This window comes from Ciconia boyciana, chromosome 19 (genome assembly GCF_034638445.1).
Source record: "Ciconia boyciana chromosome 19, ASM3463844v1, whole genome shotgun sequence".
In the NCBI taxonomy this organism is placed as follows: domain Eukaryota; kingdom Metazoa; phylum Chordata; class Aves; order Ciconiiformes; family Ciconiidae; genus Ciconia; species Ciconia boyciana.
The window spans coordinates 5,514,565-5,528,789 of NC_132952.1; the positions used below are offsets into that span (position 1 = coordinate 5,514,565).

Consider the following 14,225-nt stretch of genomic DNA (forward strand, 5'->3'; position numbering starts at 1 on the left):
CCCTCTGCACCCCCACGCATGTGTAACCTGTGGAGAGTCTTGAAGCAAGGTTTCTGTACCCTGTTGGGGTGGGCTGTACTTCAAGAGTTTGTTTGAGCATCTCTGCAGGAGGCCCCTGAAAGAGATGAAAGGGACTGGTGGCTTGTTAGAGCAAGGCCTGCAAAGACCTTAACCCTTTCGCTCTCTTCTCAATATAAACTCAGAACTGCCAGCTCTCCCTGTCCAGGGCGTGTGTGTGTGTCTGTGTGTAAAAGCCTCTCCTCACACCCTGCAGCTCAGAACAGCAGCACAGCAAGAAAAGAGGAGACAGTTCCTTTGTAAGGGGAGCCCCCAATTCCCTTCCCCTTTGCCCAGCTGCACTACTTACCATCTGAGTCGCTGTCATCTTCCAGTTCTTCCTCGTCCTCCTCGATTTCATACTTCCCTTCTTCTTCATCATCATCATCCTCACCATAGTCCTTGCTGCTTGCTTCTGAACTGTCGTCTGATGCCTGCTTGGCTTTGGCTTTACCTGCAAGTATTTTTACTATGTAGATGGCAACATGAAGAGCAGCACACAAACACACACGCAGGCAGTACATGCGAAGGGCAAAGTACCGCCACCCCAGCGTTCATCCTCAGGAGTACAGTCACACACCCACTGAGGGGGAAATTTACCCTATTTCTCCAAAAGCCATGTCCCCTCGCACTAGAGGCCCAGAGAAGGATGCATTTCATTTCAGAGGCACCTGCTAGAGGCCAGGAAGGCCAGGACACGAAGAGAAATCACTTCAGAAGCCCCTAGCAGGGTTTTACTGCTAAAGCCCAGGATTTGCTGCTATCTGGTATTTATGGAGCACCACCAGCGCAGCACCCAAGCGTCCGTCATGAAGATAGCTAACTGTCTGCCCTGCTCAGAGAGACATGAAAGCTAGGAGAGAAAGACGGACAGAAGAGCGCAAGAAGAAGAAATGGGCCTACTGAACAGAAATGAGAAAGGAGAAGGAATAAGTCACGAAGCTGAGACCAGAGAAGGGCTGGTTTCACTGAGAAATAGTGCCTGCGTATACCCACCTCCACCCCTCCGTGGTTGTATGTAACTGAAGACCCTCTGGTTCAGGGCATCCTTGTAAACCTCTCTTAGCTTTATTCCTTCTGTTAGTCACAACAAAAAGGTCTAGGAACAGACCTTGCTGCAAATTCCCTCTGCAGATGGCTAGCGAGGTCCCAGGGAGCCTGGGAGGACGTATTAAGAGCCTCTGGGTGCTTGGCCTGTGGAAAAACCATCTGCCTCTGGAACTGGACTTCTTTTACTCATGTTGAGTTCAGTTCAGTGGAGGAGTGCTTCTCCCCTCTCTCCCTCCTCCGGACAGCGTGAGTTACCAGGCATTTAAATGACGCAACACAAATTCTGTACAGAGGGAGCAGAACCACCAGCTTCTTCTTGCCTCCCTCCAGCCACCACCCCTGAGCTAAGCCCAGCTTAGTGCTGCAGGTTGCCTGCCCTTACTTACAAAACTGCTGAAGAACCTATTTATTCACACTTCAGACTCTCTGCTTGGAAACTGGCTGTACCTCTTGTGATTCTTGTGATTGTGATTCTTGGGCCCCGCCATGGCATCTATTTTTTGCCCCATCCTCCCTCCTCAGCATCTGACCTATGTTACTCACTGAACTGGATACAGAGCCATTAATAAGCTGGCTGCTAGCATTCCCAGCTCCTCGTCATCACCCTGCTCGCTCTGCTTTCACCCATCTGTCAGCTCTGCCAGCGTGCAGGCTCTGTGCAATTGCCCCCCGAGGGATCGGAAGCTACATCTCATGGACGGAGCGATCTCGGGCGCCCGCAGCCGTGCGGAGAGCACCCGCTCCACAGGAGATGGATTGCAGTGCTGTTCACCGCACCACATCATATTGATGGGCACCTGAGCAGCTCAGGCAACGACCGAGAGGGGCACGCTCGCATCCATCAAGCGGCACTAGCAAAAGCACCGACAGACCCAGCTACCAGCACATCTGAGAGTATGCAAAGAAACCAGCTGTGGGCAGGAACTGGGTATCGGGCCCTCAGGTCGTTCCTACGTGCTACGACACAGGCAGCAGGCTACTAAGAGGAATTTACTGAACTTCTCCAGCCTCCTGCTCCCCTCCCCTAAGCTCAGCCCCTGCCTCCCCTCCCACCGATGTACACACACAGAGGCCCCACTACAGCCTTCACGCAGAACTCGAGCTTCCCTCTCCTGCGGCAGAAGCGTATCAGCAAGACTCCAGAAGACAATGCTTAGGGTGCTCTGGTTAACCAGTGCTTCTCCCCTCTTCCTCCTCACTCTGCCTCTAGATCCTCAAGCTGACAGCCCACAGCAGGAATTTTGCCACTGGGAAGGGCCACGATTATTCTGCTAGGAAATGAAAATGTCTGACCTCCCCTTCCACACCCCTGGCCCCCACCAGTCTGGCATTAAATTGATGTAATATGATTACGTGAGGGATAAATGAAGAAACCTGTTCAAGTTCATTAGAGGCACACCAACACCTAATGTGGACAGATCACTCATTACAGCCAGGCCCGGAGAGACGCCGCAGCCACGCTCCCTTCTCGCCTTTAATTGCCTCATGACGAGGCAGTCCAGCACCTCTTTCTAAGCCATTAATAATTTCCAGGAGCAGCCGCCTTTCCTCCCAGAGATCTGTCAGCTGGTAAATGAGAGGAACGCATGAACTTCCCCACCCCCACCAGCGACACACAGATTGATCAAATCCACGCTCTTTCCTCCCCATCTCCTGGCTCTTTCCGCCCTCGCCTACTCGGGGGTTCCTGAAACGTGCAAACTTGTTTCTTTCCCCTCTTCAGACCTTGCAGAGACCCAGGCAAGGGAGTCTCTCCTGCCTGCCAAATGCTTTCTCCATTCCGGAGGGCAGCTTGTCTCTATGTGATGGAACTGTTTGCGTTCACCACCTTCCCTGCCCCCTCGGGGAGGATGCCCTGGGTGTGCAATCCTGCCGAAATGAGCAGGCAGCTTTCAGCTCCACCTGCACAAGGTGGGAGGAATCTCCCCTCAGATCCACAAGATTAAAAAAAATGACTGCAAATTCATCACTCTCCTTCCTTTTCCTGTGCAGCCATATCTGCTGCATGCATCAATACACCGCTTGCAATTCATTCCCTGGTGGGGCTGTGCCACAGCCAGGTGTAGGCCAAAACAAAGCAACCAGAAATCGACAGCCACCAGGCAGCGTCACCTTGTCAGAAGGACTCTCCGTTCTTTCAGGAACCCCTAAAATAAACAGAAGTGCCAGTATCGACAGAGCAGGGGGCTCAAACCACAAAGAGACCCAATAAGACTTCTATAAACGTGGCAGCAGACAGAGAAATGTTTGTTCTTGCTAGTCTCGCTAGGATTCAGAAGCGATTCGTCCATTCATTCATTGGCGGATTCGGCAAGGCCCGAGAAGTGAGAATGAAGGTTCAGATGGGTGGGAGGCTTTTTCTACCAGGGACCTGTGGCCTACAGCAAAGGCTGAAGTCCAGGTTGGGACTCAGGAAAGAAGAGACTGAAGACCTGCAAAGCTTACGGAGCTAGGGAGAAGGCTGCTGCTGTCAAAGATAAAGGGCTTATCACAGTTTTGGCTGCTGTGAGGCTGCTAAGGCTAAGGTTAAGGTAAGGAAGGATCAGAGAGCTTAGCTACTGCTGGGTCCTGCAGGACCTGAAGGACTAGGAAGAAGGCCTGGGCCAAGGGGAGCGGGTGGCCTGCTACCAGCCTTTCATCTCTGGCCTAATGCAAAACTGGGGTTAGGATTCAGAAGAAGACAGGCCTAAGAGATAGGGTTTATCTATCTGGACCCTACGTGGTCCATTAAAGCAGGCTGATGGCTGTAGCTAGCACAAAAGGTTGATCAGCGAGTTCAGTGGGCAGTAGGCTTAAAGCAAAAAAAATGCTTTTTTCAAATAACGTCTATGTTAAAGTTGTGGCTTGTCTTAGCGTGTTACCAGAGGATGCTGTGGAAGCCACATTAACAACGAGGATCCAGCACAATCAGGGAACCAACAGATTCATCAGTGGATATTAAACAAAACGGTCTCTGCAATCCTCAGTTGAGAACATCTTGATGCTGCTGACCGCCCTGCAAACCTCCCCTGCCCCGAACATACTTGTTCCTCTTCCCTGGTATCTCCATATACTGCGAGAGCACTGCAGGTGTTTAGCTTGCACCTGCATCTTTATGCACGTGCCTGTTACCCCTCTCCTCAACACATGCAATTATAGTGCAGCCCTGGAGCTGAAGGGCAGAAAGATTCAAGGCTGTAACACCTGGCTGGAGCTGACTTTCACCTCTGAACCACTCCAAGGATCCCTCCAGGAGCACCTGCCCTGTGAGAATCCACTACCACAACGTTATGCCCACACCGATTCTCCCCACAGGAACCTACCCCCTCTGAATCTGCTCCCCAGCCCATGCCGCAGTTTCTCCTACTTTCCAGAAAATCTAGGATGCTTCCTATTCAACTCCAGGGCAGTCCCCAGCGGCCCCTCCTTGCCTGCTCGAGGGATGCTGTTCCGGGAGGATTCTGGAGGAGGTGCCTCTGCCAGATGCTGCTCCTGCTCCCCGGCGGAGGAGAGCAGGGGCGGGTGGTTCCCATCTGGGAGCAGCACAGACCGGGGCCAAGGGCTGTTCGAGCTGCAAACTGCTGGCGGCCATTTCCTGCAGCAGTGCCTGGGGCTGGATGCAGCAAATCTCCTTCCTCTGCCTACAGCACAGCTGAAAATGGTGGAGGTGGGGGTGGACAAGAGGGGGACGCTCCGAACAGAAGGGAAGGTAATGCACAACTGCACCAGTGCTGCTGGAGGACAAGAGGATCTGCACGTTACCCCCCCTCCCACGCGCAGGGACAGTTTTCATCGTCTACCCTTGGCCCCCCAGGAATGAGTAACGGCAAACCATGAGAACAGGGAGCTCCCCAACCCCCCCAGTCTGGGAGAAGCGTGCCGTTCACTCCCTGCCTGGGACTGGAAAGACCTCTTTCAGAAGCCTGCTCTGCTCTGAGAAATACAAAGGTCTTTGAGGTAGAAGTTAGTTAACGAGCAAGATGTTTTGACTAGCAATGGTTAACCCAAGAACTCTAGCCGCTCTCCAGGCCTACCCTCTTCCAGAGAGATTAGGGACAGTGTAAACTGAAATCAACATTTCACTGATACAACACTTAATTTAAACCAAAAGAAAAGGTGAGGGGGGCTTTGAACAGCGGCTAAATAACAGAAAACTGATGATTTCCTGGCTTTTAGCAGGCAATTTTCCACTCTTGTGAATTTGGTCTGGGACCCGGCAGGCCAAAACAACTACTAATTGGAAGAAGAACATCCTGTCAACACAGGAAAGATTCTGCCAAGCCAAATGCTGTGGTTGGTGAGAGATGGGAGCCATTTTCACTACACCTCCACACCCAAGATCCCACCAGAAAGCCACAATGATGCTGCACCAGCAGCAGGTTCTAAAATCCAGACTTTTATGTAGCAACCATGAAGGGGAAGAGAGTTTTCCAGACCAGGGCAACCATCCTCACAGATTTAACCCATGGGGTTGCCTAAGAGGATGCGTTACAGCAACAGACCACTGCAACTGTCTAGCTAGGACTTTTCTGGCAGGGAATTCCTTCCTTTCCAGAACTCCCTCCCTTCCTCCCCCTTCTTTGCAGAGACCTACATATCCCCAGGACTCTGGAACTGGCTCTTTCCAGTAAGAACTCTGAACAGTTTTGGGTGCCACCGCTAAGCCTTGCTAATGAGGAGAGCATGGATGTCTATGGGTACGGTTGACCTTTCCAGTGAGCCTCCTATTCTTTTCCCACATCAGCCTTGGCACTCCATGGCTCTGAGCCAGGGAACTGGCTCAGAGCAACCTGATCTAGTTAAAGATGTCCCTGCTCTGGCAGGGGGGTTGGACTAGATGCCCTGTAAAGGTCACTTCCAACCCAAACCATTCTACGATTCCCAAACCCCTGCTTCCATTCCCAGAGCAGGGAGGGCATAGCCCACCAGCCCCATCTCTTCCTGCCTACGTCTGGAAGTAGTGTTGTGTCAGAAGGGCTGATCTGCTCTGACGGGCTTCCCAGATCCCCACAACACAACAGTGTCACAGTTACTTTCATAGCACCAACCTGTCTTGGATCACATCTCTCCCTATCACTTTTCAAGGAGGTCAGCATCGCTGGGCATTCTCAGCTATATTTCTTGTTTTCCAGCTATATTTCTTGTTTTCCTCTCCCAGAAGGTCCATCCAGGGCAGTCTTATCTTCCTGCCTAGATTTCTGCCATCAGCTGCTCAACATGTCTCTCTTGGAAGGAGTCTGAGGCTGATTCAAGATGAACCAAAGTCCTTCCACTGTCCCAGACTCTCCTTCTCCCTTATTTGAAGAGAGGAGATGGCTATGCCTTCAAACCTCACAGGTAAAGAAGCGAATACACGGGCCACAGCAGCTGCAGGGCCTCCCAAATTCCCTTGCCTCTGGCCACCCGGTAGAACAATGGCCACAAAGACAGGGAACTGCAGCAAATTGAAGCACGGGCTTCTCTGACTTCCATCTGCAGCCAGCCCTGACAGTTACTGAATGCAGAGCACGGCTGGGAACATCTCACACCCCACACAGAGTAAGAACAAGAGCTCATTGTATGCATCTCCCAAGACACGGGCGCTTTTCCCAGCCTCCCTGTTCCCTGTCCCCTTCCCACTGCGGAGTCACACCACTGCCTGGAGGGGACTTCACCCCGTGCCACAGTACAGACCCAGTGCTCCGCTGTCTCCACCCAGCACCTCAGGACCCATGGCGGGGCTGAGCGCAGTTGCTCGAGATGGAAGCTGCCTTCAGGGCCTGTTCCCTCCCTCCAGAAAACACCCTACTAAGAACAAAGGCTATGGAGAGGCAGCTGACCCAGGAATGTTGGAAGGCAAGACCCACTACTGACACTGCAGTGCTGATGCATGCTCAGCGGCTAGATACCACAGACTAGATACCGCAGCTCTGGGACTCATACAAACAGAGTAGGGAGAGCCCTTTGATGTCACGTGGACCTTAGTCCTCATTTGCATTCTCTTCACAATATATGTCAGCCCCTTAAAGCTGCCAAAGAACCTCATGGACAGATGTCACAAGCACTTGCACAGGCAGGGGGGTAAAAGCCATGCCTAACAAGTAGATTGCAAACCTTTATATTCAGCAGATTTCTACAGTGAGCAGGCACCAGAAACAAGGTAGAAGCTGCGTACATTAGGTGCCAGACAGACAGCTACCTTAGACCTTGTGTCGTATCGTCAGTAACGTTCACCACAGACATGCCTCGTTAGGATCCCAGTGTACATCCAGAAGTCCATCAGTCCAAGAAACCTCCCAAGCGTACATGAAGTCAGTTCCTGGGAGGCACAGGAAGAGACCCTGGGTTTCCCTGGCTCCCAGCAACCTGCCTTCTGAACTGCAGTTATCACTGCCTTTTTAGAAGCCACTGGGATTCTTCTAAGGCATTGACTCATATGGCAGGCAGGCCAACCCCAGATCTCAAGGATATATCTCAGCAAATCATTTTGATGTCACGCTGATCTCTCAGTACCTCAGTGGGTCATGTGCTCACTTTTGCTCTCCTCCCATGCTTTGCTGGGTCACCTACAAAAATCCAGACTTCAACCTCAAGCTATCAAACAAGAGTTTTCCAACCTTTTCTTCCTCCTGTGTCACAGGTGCCTGCGAGGGAGACAATGCTCATTGGTTCTGTGGTACGTCTCAAGATTTATCCTCACCCTTACAATGCGCACAACAGAGTAGGACTTTATCCGTAGATTTAATGTCCAAACAAGAAAACTCCGTATTCCTGCACGTCGCCCTACTATATGAATGACAATGCTTTTAGAAAACCTGTGATATCCCAAACATTCCAAATTACAAAAAGAACATCTAAGTTTTTCCTCAAACTATGTGGTGAACTTCTCAGGCAGGTTCCACAATTTACTGTGGCCCCCTCGTGGTCACAGCCAGAGAGTGACATCACCCCATTTTCTCTAGAGGCTCTAGACTTTCTTGGCTCATCAAGAATACTTGCAACATCAGTCACTATAAAATAAATAAATCAGAAGTGCATGCAAAGAGAGGATAACCATTCTTCCATCAAAGATCCTTGTTCTGGTAGCCAGCCCCTATGATAGCTATTGTTTGCAATGACGTATACAGCAAAGACCCAGCATGCTGTCAGGTAGGACAACATTCTTACTCCTCTTTTATAGGTACAAAAACAAAACATGGATTTCTGCACCTCCACTCACAGTGCAAGGCGGCAGCAAACACTTTTATGTTCTCCAAGGTGAGACTTCAGCCCAGAACCTGCACAGGCTATACGCACAAGAAGGAGAACTCACTCTTTGGGAATTACAATATGAACCATGGCTGCTACTTTGAAGCCTTTGAAAGCAGGGTCTGTGTTCAGCCAAACATCCCCTGGTTCCTGGGCTATGATGTTGAGGTCAGTGTCTGTGGCAAAAGAAAGGTGCTAAGGGGAAAAGAGAGTATGGGTCCTGTACAGAAGATGACTAATGCAGGACTAAGGCTTTAAAATGGGCTGGAGTGACAAAGTGGGAGAGGGAGAGAAAGATAAAAGCCTCCCAACTACCTTCTGTCTGTCACGTTAAAAAGCCTCCAAAAGGCATCATCACCCTGTGCTCTCTCTCCCTAACAGTACATCTTTTGAACCGAACATGGCCAGCATGCATCCCCCTTCAGGCAGGGCTGTATTGACCCACATCATACAGAATTCTGGACAAGGAGAAGGTATGCCCAGCCCCAGCCCCATACCTTTTATAGGGAATCCAGCATTCTCCTCATCAGAGTCACTGTCCAGCTCAAAGAGGTCCTTGAATTCCTTCTTATCTTCCTCCTTGCTTTCATTTTGCTTCTTACGCTTAATTTCTGGGAAGTTCAAGTCTTCAAGCTGGAAAAAAACAAAACCAACAGTAAGAACAACCTTAATTTGTGCTTTTAAACATAAAATGCTGAGCATTATATGTTTAAATAAAAGCATTATAAACACAGGAACTTGGCTTTGCCCAGTATGTGTAAGCCACACTGCCAAGAACAGTTGGGTCTGCCTGCTGCCAACTAGGGGAGCAACAGATAGATTTGTGAGTAGTTACAAAGGTGAATGATACATGCAAAGCACCACTGCTCTGTTGATCTTTATCTAATAAAATACTTTTGCTAATGGGCCGTCTACTGCTGGTACCTTAGCATGGATAAAAATACAAGACATCCATGAGAAGCTGTCTGTCCTAGATCTCTGGACTGAAAGCCACGCAGGCCCTGTGAGCTTGGGCAGCCAAGCACAATCAAGCCAGACTGTGCTGGTCATCTCTGAAGTAGCAGTTTTCCACCAACGCCACAAGCTGTGACAGCTGTAGCAAAGGCACTGTCTTTTTGGCTGCAAATTTCAGCACAGTTAAATGGCAAGGTGCTGAAGATGCTTAAGGTCTGTCTACACCATGACTTCCCCCGTTGCTAGCCCTTAAGGAGATCAATGGGCCAAGAGCCTTGCTGCTGCAGACAGGCAATATCAATGCCATTAAGTACTTGCAATCGACACCACCTCACTGCTCTTTACACCTCTCCGGAGGGGGATTAGGGGGAGGATTTACTTGCAAGGGCTCAGGCCAGCAGGGCAAAGATAATCAGAATGCAAATTAAATCCCAAGTGCTCTCTGAACATCAGCTGCCCGCTGCCCGTGCCTGGCTGCACACCTCCTGGGAAGCACTCATGCATTAGCACACATTAGCTTGCTTGGAAACATTCACCCTGTGAGTAATAATTCATTTGCTCTCTCCCACCCGTCAGACCACCCCTCAACACACTCCTCTCTGACCACATCCACTTCAACCCTCCTGCGAGCTTCCCCCAGCGGGAATAGCACCAAAGCACAGTCTATATATAAAGACAGCTCTCAGCAGAGAGAGGAAAAAGAGTGAGAGTACGGGGATGGGGGGGAGACACAACGACAGACACGGAGACGCGCATTTGCTCCTGCAGCCAATTCCAGCAATTTCTCCCAGCCTGTTTCATGGTTATGGTCCCCAGCTGGGCAATATTGATTCTGGGAGCTGAGCACTTACAAGCAATAACCTGCAGCACCAGGATGGAAAGTCAGAAGCTGGCCAGAGAAGGGGAGAAGGGAGCAAATCACCAACCACCATTTGCAGGGTCCTAATTTTAAATCATCTTCCCACCTGCTCTTTTCCACTATGAGATGCCTCTCCTTCCACCGGCCCTGCAGAGACCTGCTGGGCCGTCTCTGTGCTGGGAAGACGCATGAAGAAAGCGGTACATGACTGGCTTCCCAAACAGCAGTCATTGCATGCCAGAGAACAGACTTGGGAAGCAAAACGCAGCAAGAGCAGCAATCCAGCGTCACTGCCAAACGGCTGCCCTCAGTTGACCTAATGACATAGTGTAACCATCCTCTTGCCTAGGGGGGTTATGCTCCAGCAAGCCCCGTCGTGGGGCAGGGGAGCTGCTATGGTGAAAACATTTTCCTTAGCCCCTACCAGTTCTGGTCGACAAGACAGGCTCATGCTTCACTCCTCTCATCTGTTCTGGCATATAACTTCATGGAGGGTGGGAGGACAGAGGGAGATGCTCCAGAAATACTGATTCAATGACAGGGTCCAGAAATAAAACACAAAGGTCTCAGAAGCTAAAATATATCAGCAACTATGCTTCTAACCCAGCATTAGGCTGCGATCACAGACACAGTCCCTGTATCTGATCCCTTTCAATTTATACATTCCTCGCCCCTGAAAGTGCCTCAGCCAGGTCATGCTGCCATCATCCCAGCCCTGGGGAGAAGCACCGGTGCTTCCTGCAGCCCAAGACCTGGACCACCATGTCCTCCCTCAGTAGCTCCATTTGGGTCAAGGCGTCTCATGTCCCAGAGACGGTCACTCCAGCAGGTACTAGGAACTGTACCCTGTGGCGTGTCATCAGTACGGCTGAGCCAACTCTGGAGGTCTCCCAGTCACAGGCAGCACCTTGGAGCCCTCTTCTGTGCCAAGAGCCATGCTACCTGCAGCATTGGTAGCTATCGCTCTTTAGCAACAGCAGCAGTTAAAAAGGAGTCCGGCACTGCCTAAACCTGAAATAGTTGAGGTTGAAAGTGTCACAAACAGAAGCAGAAACCTAGTTTTGACAACAAACAACTGCTGCATCAACTACATCAACTACCCAAGTCCCTGTTGGCTAGTCCTGTTCTCCATGACCCTGGTCACTGTTACTGCTCCGCAGTAGTAAATGAAATGCAAAAATCATCCAAGGTCTTACTCTCCCTCCTCACACATCCTGAGCATTGGATGTTCCCATGGAACACGTCACTTACTAGGTTTAAAGCAGAAATGGAGCTGTGTATGAGTAAAATATCTCATGTACATGATGTGGAACAGTCTTCTCCAAACTTCTCCAATTCAAGGGAGCAAAAGAGAGAGACTTATCTCAACATTGTGAAAAATTTCTTCAGCATCCTGCGCAGGACATGTACAGCAGGGAGCTGTTAGTTGGGACTTCCTTGTATTTTCACACTGCCTAGGAAAAGTCCCCATTTCCAAAGGCAGCCTACTGTTTTGGGTGACATCAGTACTGGCTGAACTCAACCTGAGCATATTAAAAAGGACCTGGTGTTGAATCCTGCCGAGTTGTGCTGCCTCCAAGTTTCTGAGACTCCACAGGAGTGCCTTCAAGATGGGCACCTCAAAATAAAGGCACCAGAAAACCCTACTAGCTGCGGAGTGATCACAAAGCAAACGACTGAGACTGGTACTGAGCCACAGCTCACAGATACAGCCTATGTTCATCACGCAGTGGCAGTAATTAGGTAATTTGGGGGCCAGTCTTTTAATCCCCAGCTAGAGGGTTACTATCTACTGAGTCTCATGAAGCCGATTAGTCTACATCCCATTAAAAACCATTGGGAAAAGCAAATGGAGTGGGCAGACGGGGTCAGCGTTATTATATAAGGCAAGCTGCAGCTCATAGCAGCTGAGAGCCAGGCTGATTTTTTTCTGTTATTTTCCCCCCCCAATGGCTGCTAACGGGACATGGATTTTCCCAGCCCTAATGGGCCTCATGGTGTTCACTCTCCTGCTGGGGCTCACAATGCTGCATCATTAAGCTAGCGGTCCCCACCGAGAGAGACAACAGCCCCATTCACCAAGCAAAGATGCCAGGCAGCCACAGACCTTTTAGAAAGCTAACTCCAAAGTCTGTCTCTCTCTCCAGTTTATCTGTTCAGCCCACTTTCTCCAAGAGAAAACAAGTCCCTGTCACTGCCCTTCAGACTTCCCCTGGTTTCAGAAGTCACGCTCTGGAGCCTTGCTAAAGGAAAGCAATCCCCCTCAAGGAGGGCTCTCCACCTCAGCTGGTCCTGGCCACCCCAAGGAGCTCCAGCTCTCCTCCTCCCTTTAACATGAGACGGGGGCTTGTCTCAACTGAGGCCTGATCTCCTCTCCCCTTGTGATAGCTGCTTCAGTACCAGGAAAGCGTCAGCTCATACCAGCAGGGCCAGTTTTGGGCAAGAGATTAGCCCCACTCACAGCCATCACTTCTTGATGTTTTTTAGCCCCCCCAGTTTCCTTTCTGCAAAGGCCACATTCTCCTGCTGGGTTTGCACAGAAAACAAGCCTGATTTTTGTTCCCTCTGCATGGCTGCCCCAGGGAATTTCAGCCTCCTGTCCTTATCTCAGGCTGGTATACGATACTGAGCATTTCTAGGATCTCCCAGGTCTTCTACCATGCTCCGGGACTTGGCTCAGAGCCAATCATCCTCATGTCCCATCGATTATTTTAATTGTTCCCCACCATACGCTGGAGACACCAATTATATCTATTTCCTGCTCCCTGGCCAAGAGCCTAGCTCAGCCACTTTCACTGCATTAGCATTGAGACAGCTTTCCTTTAGACTCCTAATGTAAGCAAGCTCCCATCCCCACCTTCTGCATCCTGGAGCGCAGTGCCACGAGGAGTGGCCAAGGAGCCTTCCCTTGGACAGGAGATGTGGGAAATGGCAGTCTGAGCACTTCTGTCCAGACAGCAAGTCCCACCTCGCAACCAGCCACCCCCACATGGGTGAAATAAGAAAATGCAAAACAGAACACATTTCTGATATTCCCTTTGCTAAGAAGAGAGGCATCTTCCCCTCCCTACTTTCTTGCAAAGTTAGGTTTTAGCATGGCAATCCAGTCACATTCTGCAGAGCTGGAAAAAGAGCTAAAGGCCTACACGAACTCAACCCATCCTGTTTTACTATCAAGAAAGCAATGCACTTTGCAAGAAACGATGCAAACTGCCTAAAGCAATGTGAGAAGGCCCATGAAGGTGGGGATGAACACACAGAACTGGAACTGTGTGTACAGTCTAAACTTCAAAACTACATCACATGCTTCTTCCAAAAGTAACATCCACAGTAAGGCTATTGCCCCAGTTGCCCAGACCAGTCGAACCTGTTACCCAACCTACCCCTGCCAGTACACACAATTACTCTATCACTACTGTCTTCAGCTTCCTAGCCTTGAATTACAAAGGCTGCTGTACCAATGGGTCTTGAATGGCATGAGCCTAAAGAGGGACAGAGGGATATTTACCATAGCGCTACTTCGCCCTATCTCACCTATCCTCTATTAACTTGGGCAAATGAAGAGGCTACAGGCAGAGGACACAGATGTTGCTCCTAGAGATCCCAGCAAGACAAACCCGCAGGGAGCTGAAGACATGGGCTAGGCTGCTGTCCAGCCACACTCATGCTCTTTCCAAGAATGCCCAGCCTACGCATTCACACAGCTCAAGCCAATTTCAGCTCACACCAGTGAAGCAAACCAGCCACCATCCTGTTGCCAGGACATGGCTCTCTTTGTCTTCCCATGGTACAGATGATGTCCAGTAAGTTAGGCATTTCATTCTTACTCTTTCTTTGCCGCTGATTTCCAGTTGTATCTCCTTCTCTCTTAGCTTCTTCCACTGAGTATAATACTTGCTCAGAGGTGTCCCCTCCTCTTTGACCTGCTTCTCCCATTGTTCCTGTGGAGAGAAGGGATGCAAATTTAGGAAAGGTTTTCAAAGCAGTTTTCCAATACAACTTTGGCAAACGCAGGGAGTCAAGAGCAGAGGTTAAGACCCTTTCCCAAACCACCTTTTCCCATTTTCTGGGTAGGAAATTGGCAACCGTGACTAAGAAT

General features: G+C 50.2%; 1 protein-coding gene across 2 annotated transcripts in view; it reads right to left on the bottom strand.

The window, feature by feature from the left end:
* NOC2L (NOC2 like nucleolar associated transcriptional repressor) overlaps positions 1–14,225 on the bottom strand; it is a 60,075-nt gene that overhangs the window by 8,253 nt on the left and 37,597 nt on the right. For both annotated transcript variants that reach the window (XM_072883847.1, XM_072883848.1), the window contains 3 exons: positions 13,954–14,067; positions 8,811–8,946; positions 368–511 (listed from right to left, as the gene is read on the bottom strand). In XM_072883847.1, the coding sequence (XP_072739948.1) occupies positions 368–511; positions 8,811–8,946; positions 13,954–14,067 (394 nt within the window). The remainder of the gene's footprint in view (positions 1–367; positions 512–8,810; positions 8,947–13,953; positions 14,068–14,225) is intronic.